At 49.6% G+C, this 23,064-nt stretch overlaps 1 protein-coding gene across 4 annotated transcripts in view; it reads left to right on the top strand.

Moving 5' to 3' along the window:
* The window catches only part of LOC129822405 (SH2B adapter protein 2-like), a 48,357-nt gene extending 33,517 nt beyond the window's left edge, over positions 1 to 14,840 (top strand). For 2 of the 4 annotated variants that reach the window (XM_055880664.1, XM_055880665.1), the window contains exons 7-9: positions 2,854 to 3,059; positions 8,065 to 8,236; positions 10,047 to 14,840. In XM_055880664.1, the coding sequence (XP_055736639.1) occupies positions 2,854 to 3,059; positions 8,065 to 8,236; positions 10,047 to 10,420 (752 nt within the window). In that variant the 3' untranslated portion in view covers positions 10,421 to 14,840. Of the gene's footprint in view, positions 1 to 2,853; positions 3,060 to 8,064; positions 8,254 to 10,046 lie in introns of all 4 variants that reach the window. The other 2 variants (XR_008754485.1, XM_055880666.1) reach the window with 2 other exon arrangements.
* The last annotated feature ends 8,224 nt before the right edge of the window (positions 14,841 to 23,064 follow it).

Below are 23,064 nucleotides of genomic sequence, written 5' to 3'. Positions count from 1 at the left end.
ATTGAGTTTGTGCACACTTCACAGATGAGGTGTTCCCTAACGGAAATAGGCAAATACATGCTAGCTCGTGCCAGTAGGATCTTGCTAGCTCGTGCCAGTAGGATCTTGCTAGCTCGTGCCAGTAGGTTCTTGCTAGCTCGTGCCAGTAGGTTCCCGCTAGCTCGTGCCAGTAGGTTCCCGCTAGCTCGTGCCAGTAGGTTCCCGCTAGCTCGTGCCAGTAGGTTCCCGCTAGCTCGTGCCAGTAGGTTCCCGCTAGCTCGTGCCAGTAGGTTCCCGCTAGCTCGTGCCAGTAGGTTCCCGCTAGCTCGTGCCAGTAGGTTCCCGCTAGCTCGTGCCAGTAGGTTCCCGCTAGCTCGTGCCAGTAGGTCCCCGCTAGCTCGTGCCAGTAGGTTCTCGCTAGCTCGTGCCAGTAGGATCCCGCTAGCTCGTGCCAGTAGGTTCCCGCTAGCTCGTGCCAGTAGGATCCCGCTAGCTCGTGCCAGTAGGTTCCCGCTAGCTCGTGCCAGTAGGTTCCCGCTAGCTCGTGCCAGTAGGATCCCGCTAGCTCGTGCCAGTAGGATCCCGCTAGCTCGTGCCAGTAGGATCCCGCTAGCTCGTGCCAGTAGGATCCCGCTAGCTCGTGCCAGTAGGATCCCGCTAGCTCGTGCCAGTAGGATCCCGCTAGCTCGTGCCAGTAGGATCCCGCTAGCTCGTGCCAGTAGGATCCCGCTAGCTCGTGCCAGTAGGATCCCGCTAGCTCGTGCCAGTAGGATCCCGCTAGCTCGTGCCAGTAGGATCCCGCTAGCTCGTGCCAGGCTTTGCCCGCCTGCTTGCTTCTACCCACTATGATTAATTTGCTCCCACTGTAAACGACACAGGTGAACTATCTTGGGTTGGTCAAAATATGTTTGATGGTTCGGTACGAAATAAATAGTGAGGGTACGGCGTACCGGTAAAACATGAGCCTATCACAATAATGAAACCAAAATGTCCAGAACTGTATGCAATCGGCACTTTTTATCATTAACACGTCGGAGGCCACGTCGGAGGCCACGTCGGAGGCCACGTCGGAGGCCACGTCGGAGGCCACGTCGGAGGCCACGTCGGAGGCCACGTCGGAGGCCACGTCGGAGGCATGACTCCCAAGTGAATGGACTTTAACAGGTGGTGTAGCCTATGCTCCGAAATGCGACGTGGTTCGACGAGAACACTGACATGTTGTCAAGGCAGAGATGAGTGGCCGACACTGAGAGACGTGTGGACAGCGGTGGACGCATAAATGGCCTAATGACATTCGTCAAATGTCATGACACTTTGTGATGTTTTGTGTAACAGATGTCTCGTTCCGTTCGCCAGGGAGGCTGATATGTTGTAAGTGGATGAACGTGCGCCGGTAGAGCCTAGTGAAGGAGTCCTTTATGAGGTGATATGTTGAAAGGGGATGAACGTGCGCCGGTAGAGCCTAGTGAAGGAGTCCTTTTTGAGGTGATATGTTGTAAGTGGATGAACGTGCGCCGGTAGAGCCTAGTGAAGGAGTCCTTTTTGAGGTGATATGTTGTAAGTGGATGAACGTGCGCCGGTAGAGCCTAGTGAAGGAGTCCTTTATGAGGTGATATGTTGAAAGGGGATGAACGTGCGCCGGTAGAGCCTAGTGAAGGAGTCCTTTATGAGGTGATATGTTGTAAGTGGATGAACGTGCGCCGGTAGAGCCTAGTGAAGGAGTCCTTTATGAGGTGATTGACAACCACATGAAAACATCATGACCTTCCTGTGTTTATGCCACAATAAAAGGTTTTAAATGTGTTAAAAGTTAAATTACACATTTTTACAACTAGCTCCATAGAGATTCTATTGATAGGGATTCTATGTGTAAATCTATGATTAGGCCCCGTAACACTCATGGCCCCGTAACACTCATGGCCCCGTAACACTCATGGCCCCGTAACACTCATGGCCCCGTAACACTCATGGCTCCGTAACTCTCATGGCTCCGTAACAGTAAGGCCCGTAACACTCATGGCCCCGTAACACTCATGGCCCCGTAACACTCATGGCCCCGTAACACTCATGGCCCCGTAACTCTCATGGCCCCGTAACTCTCATGGCCCCGTAACACTCATGGCCCCGTAACACTCATGGCCCCGTAACACTCATGGCTCCGTAACTCTCATGGCCCCGTAACACTCATGGCCCCGTAACACTCATGGCCCCGTAACACTCATGGCCCCGTAACACTCATGGCCCCGTAACACTCATGGCCCGTAAGTGCGTGCACATATAGCAGATAACCCTGGATACGTGTCTGCTAAATGCCATATCATTATTATACCCTGAGTGTACAAAACATGCCATGACAGACTGACCAGGTGAATCCAGGTGAAAGCTATGATCCCTTATTGATGTCACTTTTTAAATCCACTTCAATCAGTGTAGACGAAGGGGAGGAGACGGGGTTAAAGAAGGATTTTTAAGTCTTGAGACAATTGAGACATGGATTGTGTATGTGTGCCATTCAGAGGGTGAATGTACAAGACAAAATATTTAAGTTCCTTTTGAACGGGGTATGGTAGTAGGTACCAGGCGCACCGGTTTGAGTCTGCCAAGAACTGCAACGCTGCCGGGTTTGTCTTCCTGTTCTGTTTCCTCTGCATGTCAAGAATGGTCCCCCACCCAAAGGACATCCAGCCAACTTGACACAACTGTGGGAAGCATTGGAGTCAACATGGGCCCTGCGGAACGCTTTCGACACCTTGTAAAGTCCCCGCCCCGACAAATGAAGGCTGTTCTGAGGACAAAAGGGGATGCAACTTAATATCAATAAGGTGTGGTCTACCTTTTATCATGTGATCTCTCATCTTTGTCTCCTCCCTTCAGGGGTTCTAGGTGACGGGGTGACTGAGGCGGAGGCGGACCCCAGCCTGGCCGAGTACCCATGGTTCCACGGGACATTGTCACGCGTGCGTGCTGCCCAACTGGTGCTGGCGGGCGGAGCTAGGAGCCACGGGCTGTTTGTGATTCGCCAAAGCGAGACGCGCCCGGGAGAGTACGTCCTCACCTTTAACTTCCAGGGCAAAGCTAAGGTGAGCCAATCACAGAAAGGGAAACACCAAGGTCAGCCATTCGCAGACAGGGCAACGCCAAGGTCAGCCAATCGCAGGCGGTTTACCTCTACCTCCTCCCCTTCACATGCACTGATCTTCAATCATAAGATGCCAACGGAAAGATTTGCTTTCAGGAAACAGGACAGGTTGCTGCCAGCCTATTGAGAAGGTCCCTGTTTAGCCCAGACCTACGTAGTGGTGTGGATATTATGGGCATGCACACTGTAAAGTGGGATAGGCCAAATTCCAAATGGACCCCTACGCACTTGTGGAGATCTGAGAGGATTTGATTAGTATAAGCAATATGGTTTAACTTATATCTAGCCTATCACAGGACAAGGTGGATGGAGCTATTACCATATTGCTTACACTAATCAAATCCAGTCAGATCTCTACATGGGAAGTAGGTCTTTAGGGGCTGGTTTGCGATTGGACCGTGTCTTCTAGTAGAGTGAGAAACACTCCCATGCAGGTCTGAACAGGTCTGTTCCCATGCTCTCTTCTCTACTCTCTTCTCTACTCTCTTCTCTGCTCTCTTCTCTACTCTCTTCTCTACTCTCTTCTCTACTCTCTACTCCTCTCTCTACTCCTCTCTCTCTCTCCTCTCTACTCCTCTCTTCTCCCCTCTCTCTCTACTCCCCTCTCTCTCTACTCCCCTCTCTCTCTCTCTCTCCTCTCTACTCCTCTCTCTACTCCCCTCTCTCTCTCTTCTCCTCTCTCTACTCTCTTCTCCCCTCTCTCTCTCCCCTCTCTACTCCCCTCTATACTCCGCTCTCTCTTCTCCTCTCTCTACTCCTCTCTCCCCTCTACTCCCCTCTCCTCTCTTCTCCTCTCTACTCCTCTCTCCTCTCTACTCCTCTCTCCTCTCTCCCCTCTCTACTCCTCTCTCTCCCCTCTCTACTCCTCTCTCTCCCCTCTCTACTCCTTTCTTCTCCCCTCTCTACTCCTCTCTTCTCCCCTCTCTACTCCTCTCTTCTCCCCTCTCTACTCCTCTCTACTCCTCTCTCTCCCCTCTCTACTCCTCTCTCTCCCCTCTCTACTCCTCTCTCTCCCCTCTCTACTCCTCTCTTCTCCTCTCTCCCCTCTACTCCTCTCTTCTCCCCTCTCTACTCCTCTCTTCTCCCCTCTTTACTCCTCTCTTCTCCCCTCTCTACTCCTCTCTTCTCCCCTCTCTACTCCTCTCTACTCCTCTCTACTCCTCTCTCTCCCCTCTCTACTCCTCTCTCTCCCGTCTCTACCCCTCTCTACTTCCCTCTACTCCTCTCTCTCCCCTCTTCTCCCCTCTCTCTTCTCCTCACTCTCCTCTCTCTACCCTCTCTACTCCTCTCTACCCTCTCTACTCCCCTCTCTACTCCTCTCTACTCCTCTCTTCTCCTCTCTCTCCCCTCTCTTCTCCTCTCTCTCCCCTCTCTACTCCTCTCTCTCCCCTCTACTCCTCTCTTCTCCCCTCTCTACTCCTCTCTCTCCCCTCTCTACTCCCCTCTCTCCCCTCTCTACTCCTCTCTTCTCCCCTCTCTACTCCTCTCTTCTCCCCTCTATACTCCTCTCTTCTCCCCTCTATACTCCTCTCTCTCCCCTCTCTACTCCTCTCTCTCCCCTCTCTACTCCTCTCTCTCCCCTCTCTTCTCCTCTCTTCTCCTCTCTCCCCTCTACTCCTCTCTTCTCCCCTCTCTACTCCTCTCTTCTCCCCTCTCTACTCCTCTCTACTCCTCTCTCTCCCCTCTCTACTCCTCTCTTCTCCCCTCTCTACTCCTCTCTACTCCTCTCTTCTCCCCTCTCTACTCCTCTCTTCTCCCCTCTATACTCCTCTCTTCTCCCCTCTATACTCCTCTCTCTCCCCTCTCTACTCCTCTCTCTCCCCTCTCTACTCCTCTCTCTCCCCTCTCTTCTCCTCTCTTCTCCTCTCTCCCCTCTACTCCTCTCTTCTCCCCTCTCTACTCCTCTCTTCACCCCTCTCTACTCCTCTCTACTCCTCTCTCTACTCCTCTCTACTCCTCTCTACTCCTCTCTCTCCCCTCTCTACTCCTCTCTCTCCCGTCTCTACCCCTCTACTTCCCCTCTTCTCCCCTCTCTCTTCTCCTCACTCTCCCCTCTCTTCTCCTCTCTCTACCCTCTCTACTCCCCTCTCTACTCCCCTCTCTACTCCTCTCTACTCCTCTCTACCCTCTCTACTCCTCTCTTCTCCTCTCTTCTCCTCTCTCTACTCCTCTCTCTCCCCTCTCTCTCCCCTCTACTCCTCTCTCTCCCCTCTACTCCTCTCTCTCCCCTCTACTCCTCTCTCTCCCCTCTACTCTTCTCTCTCCCCTCTACTCCTCTCTCTCCCCTCTCTTCTCCTCTCTCCTCTCCTCTCTCTACTCCCCTCTCTTCCCTCTCTACTCCTCTCTCTCCCCTCTCTACTCCTCTCTCTCCCCTCTCTACTCCTCTCTCTCCCCTCTCTACTCCTCTCTTCTCCCCTCTCTACTCCTCTCTTCTCCCCTCTCTACTCCTCTCTTCTCCCCTCTCTCTCCCCTCTCTACTCCTCTCTCTCCCCTCTCTACTCCTCTCTTCTCCTCTCTCCCCTCTACTCCTCTCTTCTCCCCTCTCTACTCCTCTCTTCTCCCCTCTCTACTCCTCTCTTCTCCCCTCTCTACTCCTCTCTACTCCTCTCTACTCCTCTCTACTCCTCTCTCTCCCCTCTCTACTCCTCTCTCTCCCGTCTCTACCCCTCTCTACTCCCCTCTACTCCTCTCTCTCCCCTCTACTCCTCTCTCTCCCCTCTACTCTTCTCTCTCCCCTCTACTCCTCTCTCTCCCCTCTCTTCTCCTCTCTCCTCTCCTCTCTCTACTCCCCTCTCTCCCCTCTCTACTCCTCTCTCTCCCCTCTCTACTCCTCTCTCTCCCCTCTCTACTCCTCTCTTCTCCCCTCTCTACTCCTCTCTTCACCCCTCTCTACTCCTCTCTACTCCTCTCTCTCCCCTCTCTTCTCCTCTCTCCTCTCCTCTCTCTACTCCCCTCTCTCCCCTCTCTACTCCTCTCTCTCCCCTCTCTACTCCTCTCTCTCCCCTCTCTACTCCTCTCTTCTCCCCTCTCTACTCCTCTCTTCACCCCTCTCTACTCCTCTCTACTCCTCTCTCTCCCCTCTCTACTCCTCTCTTCTCCCCTCTCTACTCCTCTCTTCTCCCCTCTCTACTCCTCTCTTCTCCCCTCTCTCTCCCCTCTCTACTCCTCTCTCTCCCCTCTCTACTCCTCTCTCTCCCCTCTCTACTCCTCTCTTCTCCTCTCTCCCCTCTACTCCTCTCTTCTCCCCTCTCTACTCCTCTCTTCTCCTCTCTTCTCCCCTCTCTACTCCTCTCTTCTCCCCTCTCTACTCCTCTCTTCTCCCCTCTCTACTCCTCTCTACTCCTCTCTACTCCTCTCTCTCCCCTCTCTACTCCTCTCTCTCCCGTCTCTACCCCTCTCTACTCCCCTCTACTCCTCTCTCTCCCCTCTACTCCTCTCTCTCCCCTCTACTCTTCTCTCTCCCCTCTACTCCTCTCTCTCCCCTCTCTTCTCCTCTCTCCTCTCCTCTCTCTACTCCCCTCTCTCCCCTCTCTACTCCTCTCTCTCCCCTCTCTACTCCTCTCTCTCCCCTCTCTACTCCTCTCTTCTCCCCTCTCTACTCCTCTCTTCACCCCTCTCTACTCCTCTCTACTCCTCTCTCTCCCCTCTCTTCTCCTCTCTCCTCTCCTCTCTCTACTCCTCTCTCTCCCCTCTCTACTCCTCTCTTCTCCCCTCTCTACTCCTCTCTTCTCCCCTCTCTACTCCTCTCTTCTCCCCTCTCTCTCCCCTCTCTACTCCTCTCTCTCCCCTCTCTACTCCTCTCTCTCCCCTCTCTACTCCTCTCTTCTCCTCTCTCCCCTCTACTCCTCTCTTCTCCCCTCTCTACTCCTCTCTTCTCCCCTCTCTACTCCTCTCTTCTCCCCTCTCTACTCCTCTCTTCTCCCCTCTCTACTCCTCTCTTCTCCCCTCTCTACTCCTCTCTACTCCTCTCTCTCCCCTCTCTACTCCTCTCTCTCCCGTCTCTACCCCTCTCTACTTCCCTCTACTCCTCTCTCTCTTCTCCTCACTCTCCTCTCTCTACCCTCTCTACTCCTCTCTACCCTCTACTCCCCTCTCTACTCCTCTCTACTCCTCTCTTCTCCTCTCTCTCCCCTCTCTTCTCCTCTCTCTCCCCTCTCTACTCCCCTCTACTCCTCTCTCTCCCCTCTACTCCTCTCTTCTCCCCTCTCTACTCCTCTCTTCTCCCCTCTCTACTCCTCTCTCTCCCCTCTCTACTCCTCTCTCTCCCCTCTCTACTCCTCTCTCTCCCCTCTCTACTCCTCTCTACTCCTCTCTTCTCCCCTCTATACTCCTCTCTTCTCCCCTCTCTCCCCTCTACTCCTCTCTCTCCCCTCTACTCCTCTCTCTCCCCTCTACTCTTCTCTCTCCCCTCTACTCCTCTCTCTCCCCTCTCTTCTCTCTCCCGTCTCTACCCCTCTACTTCCCCTCTTCTCCCCTCTCTCTTCTCCTCACTCTCCCCTCTCTTCTCCTCTCTCTACCCTCTCTACTCCCCTCTCTACTCCCCTCTCTACTCCTCTCTACTCCTCTCTACTCCTCTTCTCCTCTCTCTACCCTCTCTACTCCTCTCTTCTCCTCTCTTCTCCTCTCTCTACTCCTCTCTCTCCCCTCTCTACTCCCCTCTACTCCTCTCTACTCCCCTCTACTCCTCTCTCTCCCCTCTACTCCTCTCTCTCCCCTCTACTCTTCTCTCTCCCCTCTACTCCTCTCTCTCCCCTCTCTTCTCCTCTCTCCTCTCCTCTCTCTACTCCCCTCTCTTCTCCTCTCTCTCCCCTCTCTCTATTCTTCACCTCTTATTTTCCCTCTCTCTCTCTTACATTAATGTACAGGAGTGTTACAAGTGAAACTTTATATTACTCACAATTCCCTCTCTCCCCCCCTCCCCTTCTTCTCCTCTCTCTTCCCTCAAGCACCTGCGTCTGTCGGTGAATGGTAACGGCCAGTGTCATGTTCATCATCTGTGGTTCCACACCGTGTCAGATATGCTCAGGCATTTCCATGCCCACCCCATCCCTCTGGAGTCAGGGGGCTCCGCTGACATCACACTGCGTTCCTACGTACAAGTACAGGTTACCCCCACAGGTACACCACACACACAGGTACACCACACACACGGGTACACACACACACAGGTACACCACACACCTCTAAACATGAACAACAGGTTTATATATATATATATACTCTAAAGCTCTCTTAACTGGTTCAATGTTGAGAATGTCTTTCTAGAACCAGTTTGTCATTTCTGATCAGTTTGGACCGCCCCGGGGTAGCTCTGTCTGACCCGTGTTATTAAAGAGGACCGCCCCGGGTAGCTCTGTCTGACCCGTGTTATTAAAGAGGACCGCCCTCAGGTAGCTCTGTCTGACCCGTGTTATTAAAGAGGACCGCCCCGGGTAGCTCTGTCTGACCCGTGTTATTAACGAGGACCGCCCCGGGTAGCTCTGTCTGACCCGTGTTATTAACGAGGACCGCCCCGGGTAGCTCTGTCTGACCCGTGTTATTAAAGAGGACCGCCCCGGGTAGCTCTGTCTGACCCGTGTTATTAAAGAGGACCGCCCCGGGTAGCTCTGTCTGACCCGTGTTATTAAAGAGGACCGCCCCGGGTAGCTCTGTCTGACCCGTGTTATTAAAGAGGACCGCCCCGGGTAGCTCTGTCTGACCCGTGTTATTAAAGAGGACCGCCCCGGGTAGCTCTGTCTGACCCGTGTTATTAAAGAGGACCGCCCCGGGTAGCTCTGTCTGACCCGTGTTATTAAAGAGGACCGCCCCGGGTAGCTCTGTCTGACCCGTGTTATTAACGAGGACCGCCCCGGGTAGCTCTGTCTGACCCGTGTTATTAACGAGGACCGCCCCGGGTAGCTCTGTCTGACCCGTGTTATTAAAGAGGACAGCCCTCAGGTAGCTCTGTCTGACCCGTGTTATTAAGGAGGACCGCCCCGGGTAGCTCTGTCTGACCCGTGTTATTAAAGAGGACCGCCCCGGGTAGCTCTGTCTGACCCGTGTTATTAACGAGGACCGTCCCGGGTAGCTCTGTCTGACCCGTGTTATTAAAGAGGACCGCCCCGGGTAACTCTGTCTGACCCGTGTTATTAACGAGGACCGCCCCGGGTAGCTCTGTCTGACCCGTGTTATTAAAGAGGACCGCCCCGGGTAGCTCTGTCTGACCCGTGTTATTAACGAGGACCGCCACGGGTAGCTCTGTCTGACCCGTGTTATTAAAGAGGACCGCCCCGGGTAACTCTGTCTGACCCGTGTTATTAACGAGGACCGCCCCGGGTAGCTCTGTCTGACCCGTGTTATTAAAGAGGACCGCCCCGGGTAGCTCTGTCTGACCCGTGTTATTAAAGAGGACAGTCTTGCTGGAAACAACAACATCACTCGGTCCAGGGAATCGCTTGGGGAAAAAACAGCAACCTTTCAGTGGGATGACCTCAGACTGATGTTTTCCTCCGTCTTAAAGGTTTTAACTAGATGTTTTAACCACGCCACCCCCTCAACCCCCACCGCACCCCACCCACTCACCTGGCAGGGGATGAATGCCCTCCTGTGCATAGGGAGAGACGGGGGAGACAGAGGGTGATTATACAACAGGCCCAGCCTCAGGCCCCAACCCAACACTCACAAAGAGACCCTCTGTTTCCCCCTGGACACACACACACACACACACACACACAGTGGGTTGTTGGTCCAGCGTGTAAAAAGCGTTATTGATACACGCTGCTCAGCCGTGTTTTCATCAGTGGCACAATTGTTGTTGTCCCACCAAGAGGGGTGATGGTATAGAAGGTCGTCAACACTTTAACTTGTGTTTATGTTTGGCATTTTAATGAAAGATACAGTTTGTTTTTATCAAAGTATCAGGCCTTTTAACACTGCTCTTTTCTTACAGACAGATATCCCGTCTCTCTCTACTGCTCTCACACAGATGTGACCGTGCCTCAGCTCCCCACCCCACCCAGGGACCAAGGCTGCTGGACTGACCCAATCCAGCCAACCCTTCACCTCCCTGGGTTCTCGCAGCCGGCAGGGCCCCCCTCCGACACCCCGATCTCATCCAGCTCCTCATCCTCGCCCATCGCCCTTCCTTCCCTCTCCCGTGGTGAGCCAGGCAGCGGAGGAGGAGGAGGAGGCGAGGGGCTGGTTAGCAGGAGCAACAGCTCAGAACGTCTGCTAGATCCCTCTAGTGGTGCCTCGGAGGACTACCAAGAGACAGACGGAACACGCAGGGCCAGAGCTGTGGAGAACCAGTACTCCTTCTACTGAGACTGGGCGCAACCAAACCCGGGAGCTCACATTGGCTGAGACACAGGACGTACAGGGATTTGGACTAAATAGGTGAAATGTCACGGATGGCTGGGGAGTGTGGATGGACATGGATCACTCATTATCTTGTTTATTTGCTTGTTTGTGTTCCAAGAGATGTCCTGTTTCTCCAACGTGTGTCTGTGTCCAGTTAACCCCTGGCTCTGTGGCCACCCTCATCAGCTGACATTAAGGATATGAAGAAACAGATGATTTAGTCTTGAGAGAGAGGGAGGGATGAATGGAGACAGTGGGAGAGATGGATGGATGGAGGAGGAGAGGGGGAGGGAGGGAGAGTGAGTGATGAGGGGTGGATGGAGAAGGAGAGCGAGAGATAGGAATGGAGACAGATAGAAGGATGGATGGAGAGAGACAGGGATGGTAGAGAGAGAGAGAGAGAGAGAGGAAATGGCCCAGTGGAGGTTTTGATTCACTTCACCAGACCACTTCCTGTCTGCTCTACCCACAATTCCCTAGGAACAAAGCCTGTTACCGCCCTGCTAAGTAACCAGAGCTGAAGCTACCCTACCTAAATGGTTTTCCTCCCCAGGCCCTCTTGAGCATAACCCTAATGTTTGTGAAGCTGCTTCTAGTCTGTCCCGGATATCCTCACTGTCCCCAAGGGGAGTGACAAATACAACACTCTTTCTCCTCCTGTAGCTTTGCCAAAATGAATGGTAACATCAGTATAGTGATGGGTGTGTTGGTGTTATTTCAGATGTTCTTAGTGTACAGGCAAAAGGTCCTAGTGCCCGTCAGTTACACAGCACTTTGACCATATGATGTGTGACTGACGGGCCGTCTCATTGGCAGTGATGACCTCAGGTCAGAGTGATGAAACATGCAGGGTTGGGGGTCATTTCGATTCCAGTCAATTCAGAAAGGAAACCAAATTCCAATTCCAAATTGTCCTCTTGAAAAGCAATAAAGAGAATTAGAACCTCAGTGTACTTCCTGAATTGACTGGAACTTCAATGGAATTGATCCCAATCCAGAACACATGATCCACATCTCCACCAACCAGAACACAGCTCAGCATTCCAGCTCACATCTCCACCAACCAGAACACAGCTCAGCATTCCAGCTCACATCTCCACCAACCAGAACACAGCTCAGTATCTCCACCAACCAGAACACAGCTCAGTATCTCCACCAACCAGAACACAGCTCAGCATCTCCACCAACCAGAACACAGCTCAGCATCTCCACCAACCAGAACACAGCTCAGCATTCCAGCTCACATCTCCACCAACCAGAACACAGCTCCGTATCTCCACCAACCAGAACACAGCTCAGCATTCCAGCTCACATCTCCACCAACCAGAACACAGCTCAGTATCTCCACCAACCAGAACACAGCTCAGCATCTCCACCAACCAGAACACAGCTCAGCATTCCAGCTCAGCATCTCCACCAACCAGAACACAGCTCACATCTCCACCAACCAGAACACAGCTCAGCATCTCCACCAACCAGAACACAGCTCAGCATTCCAGCTCAGCATCTCCACCAACCAGAACACAGCTCAGCATCTCCACCAACCAGAACACAGCTCAGTATCTCCACCAACCAGAACACAGCTCAGCATTCCAGCTCAGCATCTCCACCAACCAGAACACAGCTCAGTATCTCCACCAACCAGAACACAGCTCAGCATTCCAGCTCACATCTCCACCAACCAGAACACAGCTCAGTATCTCCACCAACCAGAACACAGCTCAGTATCTCCACCAACCAGAACACAGCTCAGCATCTCCACCAACCAGAACACAGCTCAGCATCTCCACCAACCAGAACACAGCTCAGCATTCCAGCTCACATCTCCACCAACCAGAACACAGCTCCGTATCTCCACCAACCAGAACACAGCTCAGCATTCCAGCTCACATCTCCACCAACCAGAACACAGCTCAGTATCTCCACCAACCAGAACACAGCTCAGCATCTCCACCAACCAGAACACAGCTCAGCATTCCAGCTCAGCATCTCCACCAACCAGAACACAGCTCACATCTCCACCAACCAGAACACAGCTCACATCTCCACCAACCAGAACACAGCTCAGCATCTCCACCAACCAGAACACAGCTCAGCATTCCAGCTCAGCATCTCCACCAACCAGAACACAGCTCAGCATCTCCACCAACCAGAACACAGCTCAGTATCTCCACCAACCAGAACACAGCTCAGCATTCCAGCTCAGCATCTCCACCAACCAGAACACAGCTCAGTATCTCCACCAACCAGAACACAGCTCAGCATTCCAGCTCAGCATCTCCACCAACCAGAACACAGCTCAGTATCTCCACCAACCAGAACACAGCTCAGCATCTCCACCAACCAGAACACAGCTCAGTATCTCCACCAACCAGAACACAGCTCAGTATCTCCACCAACCAGAACACAGCTCAGCATCTCCACCAACCAGAACACAGCTCAGTATCTCCACCAACCAGAACACAGCTCAGTATCTCCACCAACCAGAACACAGCTCAGTATCTCCACCAACCAGAACACAGCTCAGTATCTCCACCAACCAGAACACAGCTCAGCATCTCCACCAACCAGAACACAGCTCAGTATCTCCACCAACCAGAACACAGCTCAGTATCTCCACCAACCAGAACACAGCTCAGCATCTCCACCAACCAGAACACATATTAACATGGTGCAGCCGGCAACATTTTCACATCGAAGGCTGCTACTGTAATTCAGTCAAATTCAATGCATAATATTCAACATGTTTCGTTTCCACGGACGGTTGTTGGTGGGGACAATCCAGAATCTACTGGAAGGGGGTATCTTACATATAGACACACAGGTGCTGTACGATGGCAAGCACCTCCAAGACAACTGAAAGCCATGCGATATGATCAGCTATATCAGAGGATATATCATAGGTTACAGTATTACAGTATAAAAACAACAGAACCTGGGGGGGGGGGTTGTTCTGGCTGACCTCTATGGGTTTGACTGATGTCTGATGTCCAGCTCCAAGCCTGATGTTTGATGTGCTACAGTTGTGTTTTCTGTACCTGGTCCTATACCGCCCCTTTGTGTGATGGGTTTCTGTCTGAGGTATCATATCATTTTCAGAAACCTGAAGACTTGACTCATTTTTAAAAATTGGTTTGGAACGTTCTAAAGAACTGGTTGATTATGGAATTAGAATACAGGAAAACCAGCTGAAACAGGGGGACTTGACGACCGTAGTTTAGGGGACTTGACGACCGTAGTTTAGGGGACTTGACGACCGTAGTTTAGGGGACTTGACGACCGTAGTTTAGGGGACTTGACGACCGTAGTTTAGGGGACTTGACGACCGTAGTTTAGGGGACTTGACGACCGTAGTTTAGGGGACTTGACGACCGTAGTTTAGGGGACTTGACGACCGTAGTTTAGGGGACTTGACGACCGTAGTTTAGGGGACTTGACGACCGTAGTTTAGGGGACTTGACGACCGTAGTTTAGGGGACTTGACGACCGTAGTTTAGGGGACTTGACGACCGTAGTTTAGGGGACTTGACGACCGTAGTTTAGGGGACTTGACGACCGTAGTTTAGGGGACTTGACGACCGTAGTTTAGGGGACTTGACGACCGTAGTTTAGGGGACTTGACGACCGTAGTTTGGGGGACTTGACGACCGTAATTTGGGGGACTTGACGACCGTAGTTTGGGGGACTTGACGACCGTAGTTTGGGGGACTTGACGACCGTAGTTTGGGGGACTTGACGACCGTAGTTTGGGGGACTTGACGACCGTAGTTTGGGGGACTTGACGACCGTAGTTTGGGGGACTTGACGACCGTAGTTTGGGGGACTTGACGACCGTAGTTTGGGGGACTTAGTGTTACATACTGGTACCGCTGCATGGTTAACTCTAGGGTAAGGACCTAGAACTGTACAGTAGTCCCTAGATGGTCATGCTAGGACAGAATCGGTAACAGGTTAGTATTAAAATAGCATTTGTAATTAGTCCTGTCTAGCATAGGGCAACAATCGTTGTCACCATAATGGCCATATCAGACTGACAGGAGGAGGAATGTGGGGGGGGCAGTTAATGGTAAATGTGCCAATTTTTAAATCTTTTTTTTTTTTTTTTTTAAGAGTATTTATTCCTCAGCTGTTGTAAATGACATTTTCCTATCAAGTCTTATTGATGTCATTGTTCTCAGTGAGATCCTCAGTGCAACCAGTGACTCACAGCAGACTTGGTCACATATCAGAGGCTAGGGCCGGAGTGGTGTCCTCTTCATTGTACTTAACATGTAGTGTTGATTTCTGTTGTCTGGCTGAGTTTAAGAGTCTGTGCAATTTTGTACTGAGTGATGTACTTGACATAACTTTATATTTCTGTGAATAAAACTTGAGTAAACTGTTACTATGAACATCATGTCTTCTGTTTCTAAGCCACCCACAAGACACCAACCCCGATCACAACATGTTGAATTGAACACTGCTCAGTACTTCATGAGAATAGGTTTGGTTTTACTGATGCACAACAGAGATCTCTAGTGGACAAAAGCTGTTCTTGCTGACTGGTCTCCTAGGTAGACAGGTTGCAGAGACTGACTACAGAGACTCCTGCAGAGGCAGAGACTGACTGCAGAGGCAGAGACTGACTACAGAGACTGACTGCAGAGACTGACTACAGAGACTCCTGTAGAGACTGACTACAGAGACTCCTGCAGAGACTGACTACAGAGACTCCTGCAGAGGCAGAGACTGACTACAGAGACCGACTGCAGAGACTGACTACAGAGACTGACTACAGAGACTGACTGCAGAGACTGACTGCAGAGACTGACTACAGAGACTGACTGCAGAGACTGACTACAGAGACTCCTGTAGAGACTGACTACAGAGTCTCCTGCAGAGACTGACTACAGAGACTCCTGTAGAGACTGACTACAGAGACTCCTGTAGAGACTGACTACAGAGACTCCTGCAGAGACTGACTACAGAGACTCCTGCAGAGGCAGAGACTGACTACAGAGGCAGAGACTGACTACAGAGACTCCTGCAGAGGCAGCGACTGACTACAGATACACCTGCAGATGCAGAGACTGACTACTGAGACTCCTGCAGAGGCAGAGACTGACTACAGAGACTCCTGCAGAGACTGACTACAGAGACTCCTGCAGAGGCAGAGACTGACTACAGAGACTCTTGCAGAGGCAGAGACTGACTACAGAGACTCTTGCAGAGGCAGAGACTGACTACAGAGACTCCTGCAGAGGCAGAGACTGACTACAGAGACTCCTGCAAAGGCAGAGACTGACTACAGAGACTCCTGCAGAGGCAGAGACTGACTACAGAGACTCCTGCAGAGGCAGAGACTGACTACAGAGACTCCTGCAGAGACTGACTACAGAGACTCCTGCAGAGGCAGAGACTGACTTAGAGTCTCCTGCAGAGGCAGAGACTGACTACAGAGACTCCTGTAGAGATTGACTACAGAGTCCTGCAGAGACTGACGACAGAGACTCCTGTAGAGACTGGCTACAGAGACTCCTGCAGAGACTGACTACAGAGACTGACTACAGAGACTCCTGCAGAGGCAGAGACTGACTACAGAGACTCCTGCAGAGGCAGCGACTGACTACAGAGACTCCTGCAGAGGCAGAGACTGACTACAGAGACTCCTGCAGAGGCAGAGACTGACTACTGAGACTCCTGCAGAGGCAGAGACTGACTACAGAGACTCCTGCAGAGGCAGAGACTGACTAAAGAGACTCCTGCAGAGGCAGAGACTGACTAAAGAGACTCCTGCAGAGGCAGAGACTGACTACAGAGACTCCTGCAGAGACTGACTACAGAGACTCCTGCAGAGACTGACCACACGGACTCCTGCAGAGACTGACTACAGAGACTCCTGCAGAGGCAGAGACTGACTACAGAGACTCCTGCAGAGGCAGAGACTGACTACAGAGACTCCTGCAGAGGCAGAGACTGACTACAGAGACTCCTGCAGAGGCAGAGACTGACTACAGAGACTCCTGCAGAGGCAGAGACTGACTACAGAGACTCCTGTAGAGACTGACTACAGAGACTCCTGCAGAGACTGACTACAGAGACTCCTGTAGAGACTGACTACAGAGACTCCTGTAGAGACTGACTACAGAGACTCCTGCAGAGGCAGAGACTGACTACAGAGACTCCTGCAGAGGCAGAGACTGACTACAGAGACTCCTGCAGAGGCAGAGACTGACTACAGAGACTCCTGCAGAGGCAGAGACTGACTACAGAGACTCCTGCAGAGGCAGAGACTGACTACAGAGACTCCTGCAGAGGCAGAGACTGACTACAGAGACTCCTGCAGAGGCAGAGACTGACTACAGAGACTCCTGCAGAGGCAGAGACTGACTACAGAGACTCTTGCAGAGGCAGAGACTGACTACAGAGACTCTTGCAGAGGCAGAGACTGACTACAGAGACTCTTGCAGAAGCAGAGACTGACTACAGAGACTCCTGCAGAGACTGACTACAGAGACTCCTGCAGAGACTGACTACAGAGACTGACTACAGAGACTCCTGCAGAGACTGACTACAGAGACTCTTGCAGAGGCAGAGACTGACTACAGAGACTCTTGCAGAGGCAGAGACTGACTACAGAGACTCTTGCAGAGGCAGAGACTGACTACAGAGACTCTTGCAGAGGCAGAGACTGACTACAGAGACTCTTGCAGAGGCAGAGACTGACTACAGAGACTCTTGCAGAGGCAGAGACTGACTACAGAGACTCTTGCAGAGGCAGAGACTGACTACAGAGACTCTTGCAGAGGCAGAGACTGACTACAGAGACTCTTGCAGAGGCAGAGACTGACTACAGAGACTCTTGCAGAGGCAGAGACTGACTACAGAGACTCTTGCAGAGGCAGAGACTGACTACAGAGACTCTTGCAGAGGCAGAGACTGACTACAGAGACTCTTGCAGAGGCAGAGACTGACTACAGAGACTCTTGCAGAGGCAGAGACTGACTACAGAGACTCTTGCAGAGGCAGAGACTGACTACAGAGACTCTTGCAGAGACTGACTACAGAGACTCTTGCAGAGACTGACTACAGAGACTTGCAGAGGCAGAGACTGACTACAGAGGCAGAGACTGACTACAGAGACTCCTGCAGAGGCAGAGACTGACTACAGAGACTCCTGCAGAGGCAGAGACTGACTACAGAGACTCCTGCAGAGGCAGAGACTGACTACTGAGACTCCTGCACTAGGAAAGTATTCAGACCCTTTGACTTTTTTACATTTTGTTAAGTTAAAGCCTTATTCTTTTTTTTTTTTTATCCCTCAAACTACAGTCGTGGCCAAAAGTTTTGAGAATGACAAATATTAATTTTCACAAAGTTTGCTGCTTCAGTGTCTTTAGATATTTTTGTCGGATGTTACTATGGAATACTGAAGTATAATTACAAGCATTTCATAAGTGTCAAAGGCTTTTGTTGACACTTACATGAAGTTGATGCAAAGAGTCAATATTTGCAGTGTTGACTCTTCTTTTTCAAGACCTCTGCAATCCGCCCCTGGCATGCTGTCAATTAACTTCGGGCTACATCCTGACTGATGGCAGCCCATTCTTGCATAATCAATGCTTGGAGTTTGTCAGAATTTGTGGGTTTTTGTTTGTCCACCCGTCTCCTGAGGGTTGACCACAAGTTCTCAATGGGATTAAGGTCTGGGGAGTTTCCTGGCCTGGGCCCAAAATATTGATGTTTGTTCCCCGAGCCACTTAGTTATCACTTTTGCCTTATGGCTAGGTGCTCCATCATGCTGGAAAAGGCATTGTTCGTCACCAAACTGTTCCTGGATGGTTAGGAGAAGTTGCTCTCGGAGGATGTGTTGGTACCATTCTTTATTCATGGCTGTTCTTAGGCAAAACTGTGAGTTAACCCACTCCCTTGGCTGAGAAGCAACCCCACACATGAATGGTCTCAGGATGCTTTACTGTTGGCATGACACAAGACTGATGGTAGCGCTCACCTTGTCTTCTCCGGAGAAGCTTTTTTCTGGATGCCCCAAACAATCGGAAAGGGTATTCATTAGAGAAAATGACTTTACCCCAGTTGTCACGGCTCCTCCTCTGCATTGCAGGGGCAGTTCCTCCTGCAGGCAGAGGAGGGTCGTTAGTGATTGGAGCCACCTGGGCTCAGGGTATAAAAAACTGCTTCACTAATCACTTCTCTCTCTCTGCTCCTCCAGGTATGATCCTGTTGTTTGTTCCTTTTTAGTTTTGCATAGTTTTCACTCAGTCATGTTCACACACACATATTCATGCACCCATGCACTTTACATACACCTTACATTATGATACATCCACACCTCATTCCTTTTTCTTAGTTTTAAGTTAATAGTTTTGTTTAGAATAAAGAACCTTTTTAATTGGCCTATACCTGTTGTTGGTGTCCCCTCATTTTTGTCACAGGCTATGAGCCGGATGCAATGCAGAGGAGGAGCCGTGACACAGTCCTCAGCAGTGCAATCAATGTACCTTTTGCAGAATATCAGTCTGTCCATGATGTTTTTCCTGGAGAGAAGTGGCTTCTTTGCTGCCCTTCTTGACACCAGGCCATCCTCCAAAAGTCTTTGCCTCACTGTGCATGCAGATGTACTCACACCTGCCTGCTGCCATTCCTGAGCAAGCTCTGTACTGGTGGTGCCCCGATCCCGCAGCTGAATCAACTTTAGGAGATGGTCCTGGCGCTTGCTGGACTTTCTTGGGCGCTCTGACGCCTTCTTCACAACAATTGAACCGCTCACCTTGAAGTTCTTGATGATCCGATAAATGGTTGATTTAGGTGCAATCTTACTGGCAGCAATATCCTTGCCTGTGAAGCTCTTTTTGTGCAAAGCAATGATGACGGCACATGTTTCCTTGCAGGTAACCATGGTTGACAGAGGAAGAACAATGATTCCAAGCACCACCCTCCTTTTGAAGCTTCCAGTCTGTTATTCGAACTCAATCAGCATGACAGAGTGATCTCCAGCCTTGTTCTCGTCAACACTCACACCTGTGTTAACGAGAGAATCACTGACATGATGTCAGCTGGTCCTTTTGTGGCAGGGCTGAAATGCAGTGGAAATGTTTTTGGGGGATTCAGTTCATTTGCATGGCAGAGGGACTTTGCAATTAATTGCAATTCATCTGATCACTCTTCATAACATTCTGGAGTATATGCAAATTGACATCATACAAACTGAGGCAGCAGACTTTGTGAAAATGTATATTTGTGTCATTCTCAAAACTTTTGGCCACGACTGTTCACACTACCCATAATGACAAAGCGAACACAGGTTTTAAGAAATGTTTGCAAATTTATATATATATATATAAAAACACCTTATTTACATAAGTATTCAGACCCTTTACTATGAGACTCAAAATTGAGCTCAGGTGCATCCTGTTTCCATTGATCGTCCTTGAGATGTTTCTACAAATTGATTGGAGTCCACCTGTGGTACATTAAATTGATTGTACATGATTTGGAAAGGCGCACAGCTGTCTATATAAGGACCCACAGTTGACAGTGCATGTCAGAGCAAAAACAAAGACATGAAGTCGAAGGAATTGTCCGTAGAGCTCCGAGACAGGATTGTGTCAAGCCACAGATCTGGGGAAGGATACCAAAACATTTCTACAGCATTGAAGGTCCCCAAGAACACATTGTTAAATGGAAGACATTTGGAACCACCAAGACTCTTCCTAGAGATGGCTGCATGGCCAAACTGAGCAATCGGGAGAGAAGGGCCTTGGTCAGGGTGGTGACTAAGAATCTGATGGTCATTCTAACAAAGCTCCAGAGTTCCTCTGTGGAGATGAGAGAACCTTCCAGAAGGATAACCATCTCTGCAGCACTCCACCAATCAGGCCTTTATGGTAGAGGGGCCAGATGGAAGCCACTCCTCAGTAAAAAGCACGACAGCCCACTTGGAGCTTGCTAAAAGGCCCCTAAAGACTCTTCCGAACATGAGAAAAAAGAAAACTCAAGGCTGTAATTGCTGCCAAAGGTGCTTCAAAGTACTGAGTAAAGGGTCTGAATACTTATGTAAATGTCATATTTCTGGGGGGGGTTTTGCAACCATTTCTAAAAACCTGTTTTTGCTTTATGGGATATTGTGTGTAGATTGATGAGGGGGAAAAGTAATCAATTTTAGAATAAGGCTGTAACGTAACAAAATGTGGAATACTGAATACTAATACTGAATACACCTACTTTCCAAAGGTGCTGTATATCCTAGAAATAGACCATCAGTGGCATGTATTAGACATATGCTTGTATAATTGTGTGTTAATATGCATGAATATTTAACAAAAAGGTCTACTTAAATAGTGTCACGTTGGTAAATTAGACCAAGGGCCTGTTACCCACAAAAACATCTCACTGTAGAACTGCGGATTTAAGATCAGTTTTGCTTTTTACATCATAAATGAACATCCATATGATATTGAATGCTTTGTGGACACAGGCCCATAGACTCCAGTATAGTTGTCTCAGGCTAACAATAAAGCAGGAAGCATAATTAAGTAGCAGCTCTGAAGATTTAACAGGCAGAGTTGCAAAGAAAAAGCCATATTTCAGACTGGCCAGTAAGAAATTTAAGATTAAGATGGGCAAAAGAACACAGACACTGGACAGAGGAACTCTGCCTAGAAGGCCAGCATTCCGGGGTCGCCTCTTCACTGTTGACGTTGGGAATGGTGTTTTGCGGGTACTATTTAATGAAGCTGCCAGATGAGGACTTGTGAGGCATCTGTTTCTCAAACTAGACACTAATGTACTTGTCCTCTTGCTCAGTTGTGCACCGGGGCCTCTCACTCTTTCTATTCTGGTTAGGGCCAGTTTGCGCTGTTCTGTGAAAGGATTTTTATTTATTTATTTATTTATTTCACCTTTATTTAACCAGGTAGGCTAGTTGAGAACAAGTTCTCATTTGCAACTGCGACCTGGCCAAGATAAAGCATAGCAGTGTGAACAGACAACAACACAGAGTTACACATGGAGTAAACAATAAACAAGTCAATAACATGGTAGAAAAAAGAGAATCTATATACAATGTGTGCAAAAGGCATGAGGTAGGCAATAAATCGAATAATTACAATTTAGCAGATTAACACTGGAGTGGTAAATCATCAGATGATCATGTGCAAGAATAGTACACAGCTTTGTACGAGATCTTCAGTTTCTTGGCAATTTCTCAAATGGAATCGCCTTCATTTCTCAGAACAAGAATAGACTGACGAGTTTCAGAAGAAAGTACTTTGTTTCTTGTCATTTTGAGCCTGTAATCGAACCCACAAATGCTGACGCTCCAGATACTCAACTAGTCTAAAGAAGGCCAGTTGTATTGCCTCTTTAATCAGCACAGCTGAAAACTGTTGTGCTAACATAATTACAACATTGTTTTGTACTGATCAATTAGCCTTTTAAAATGATAAACTTGGATTAGCTAACACAACGCGCCATTGGGACACAAGAGTGATGGTTTCTGATAATGGGACCTCTGTACACTTATGTAGATATTCCATTAAAAGATAAGCAGTTTCCAGCTACAATAGTCATTTACAACATTAACAATGTCTACACTGTATTTCTGATCAATTTGATGTTATTTTAAATGGACAAAAAATGTGCTTTTCTTTAAAAAAAAAAGACATTTCTAAGTGACCCTAAACTTTTGAAAGGTAGTGTATATTTAATTGTTCTCTTCATTCCTTTTACTATTTGCCTGACCTCATTAGGTCGGGCAAAGTCCCAGCAGCAATGTTCCAACATCTGGTGGAAAGCCTTCCCAGAAGTGTGGAGGCTGTTATAGCAGCAAAGTGGGGACCAACTCCATATTAATGCCCATGATTCTGGAATGAGATGTTTGACGAGCAGGTGTCCACATACTTTTGGTCATGTAGTGCATCATGGGTATATTGTTACTGACTGATCTACAAATAATATTGAGTATTTATTTATAATGCAAGGTGATTTGTAGATCAGTCAGTCTAGACCTTAAAATCGGCTGCAATGTTAAACACCCCCATTATCAAACTCTGACTGAACCCATAGAACCAGTTATGAGGTCATCATCTGAGAACTCTACAAGACACCGCAATTCAATTCAGTTTTGTGTCGTCATAATTTACTCTTATCCTATTTTCTACGAAATATAATATTATCTTATGTCTATAAATGTTTTGTGTAGACTCCAGAAACAGTAGCTAATAGGGATCCTAATAAACAAAATCATCTCTGTATAATCAATCCATTGTGGTTTGATTGAGTTTTTAAGAATAGCTTGACAATGTATGTGTGGCTATAATCAATTGTGTAGGACGGAAGTAGGCTAAAGCCTGGTATCCGTTCTGATAACGACACTACGGAAAGTAGGGCCCATTAACCACGTCAGTATCTGGTGTTCTTCATGTCAGTGGTTCGCTGTGAGAATAACCAGGGGAGAGGGAAACCACCAGTCCGAAAACAAAACCTCAACAGGCAGGCAGGGACAGGTTGGTTAAGATCTATTTCAGGACCTGGTGATGGTGAAGATGACCCCTGACCCCTCACGGCCAGCAGCACCCCTACAATCAGGACCTGGTGATGGTGAAGAGGAC

The sequence above is a fragment of the Salvelinus fontinalis genome, chromosome 24, assembly GCF_029448725.1.
Source record: "Salvelinus fontinalis isolate EN_2023a chromosome 24, ASM2944872v1, whole genome shotgun sequence".
In the NCBI taxonomy this organism is placed as follows: domain Eukaryota; kingdom Metazoa; phylum Chordata; class Actinopteri; order Salmoniformes; family Salmonidae; genus Salvelinus; species Salvelinus fontinalis.
Note: the sequence above shows the minus strand (reverse complement) of the source record. Positions and strands in the feature narration are given on the sequence as shown.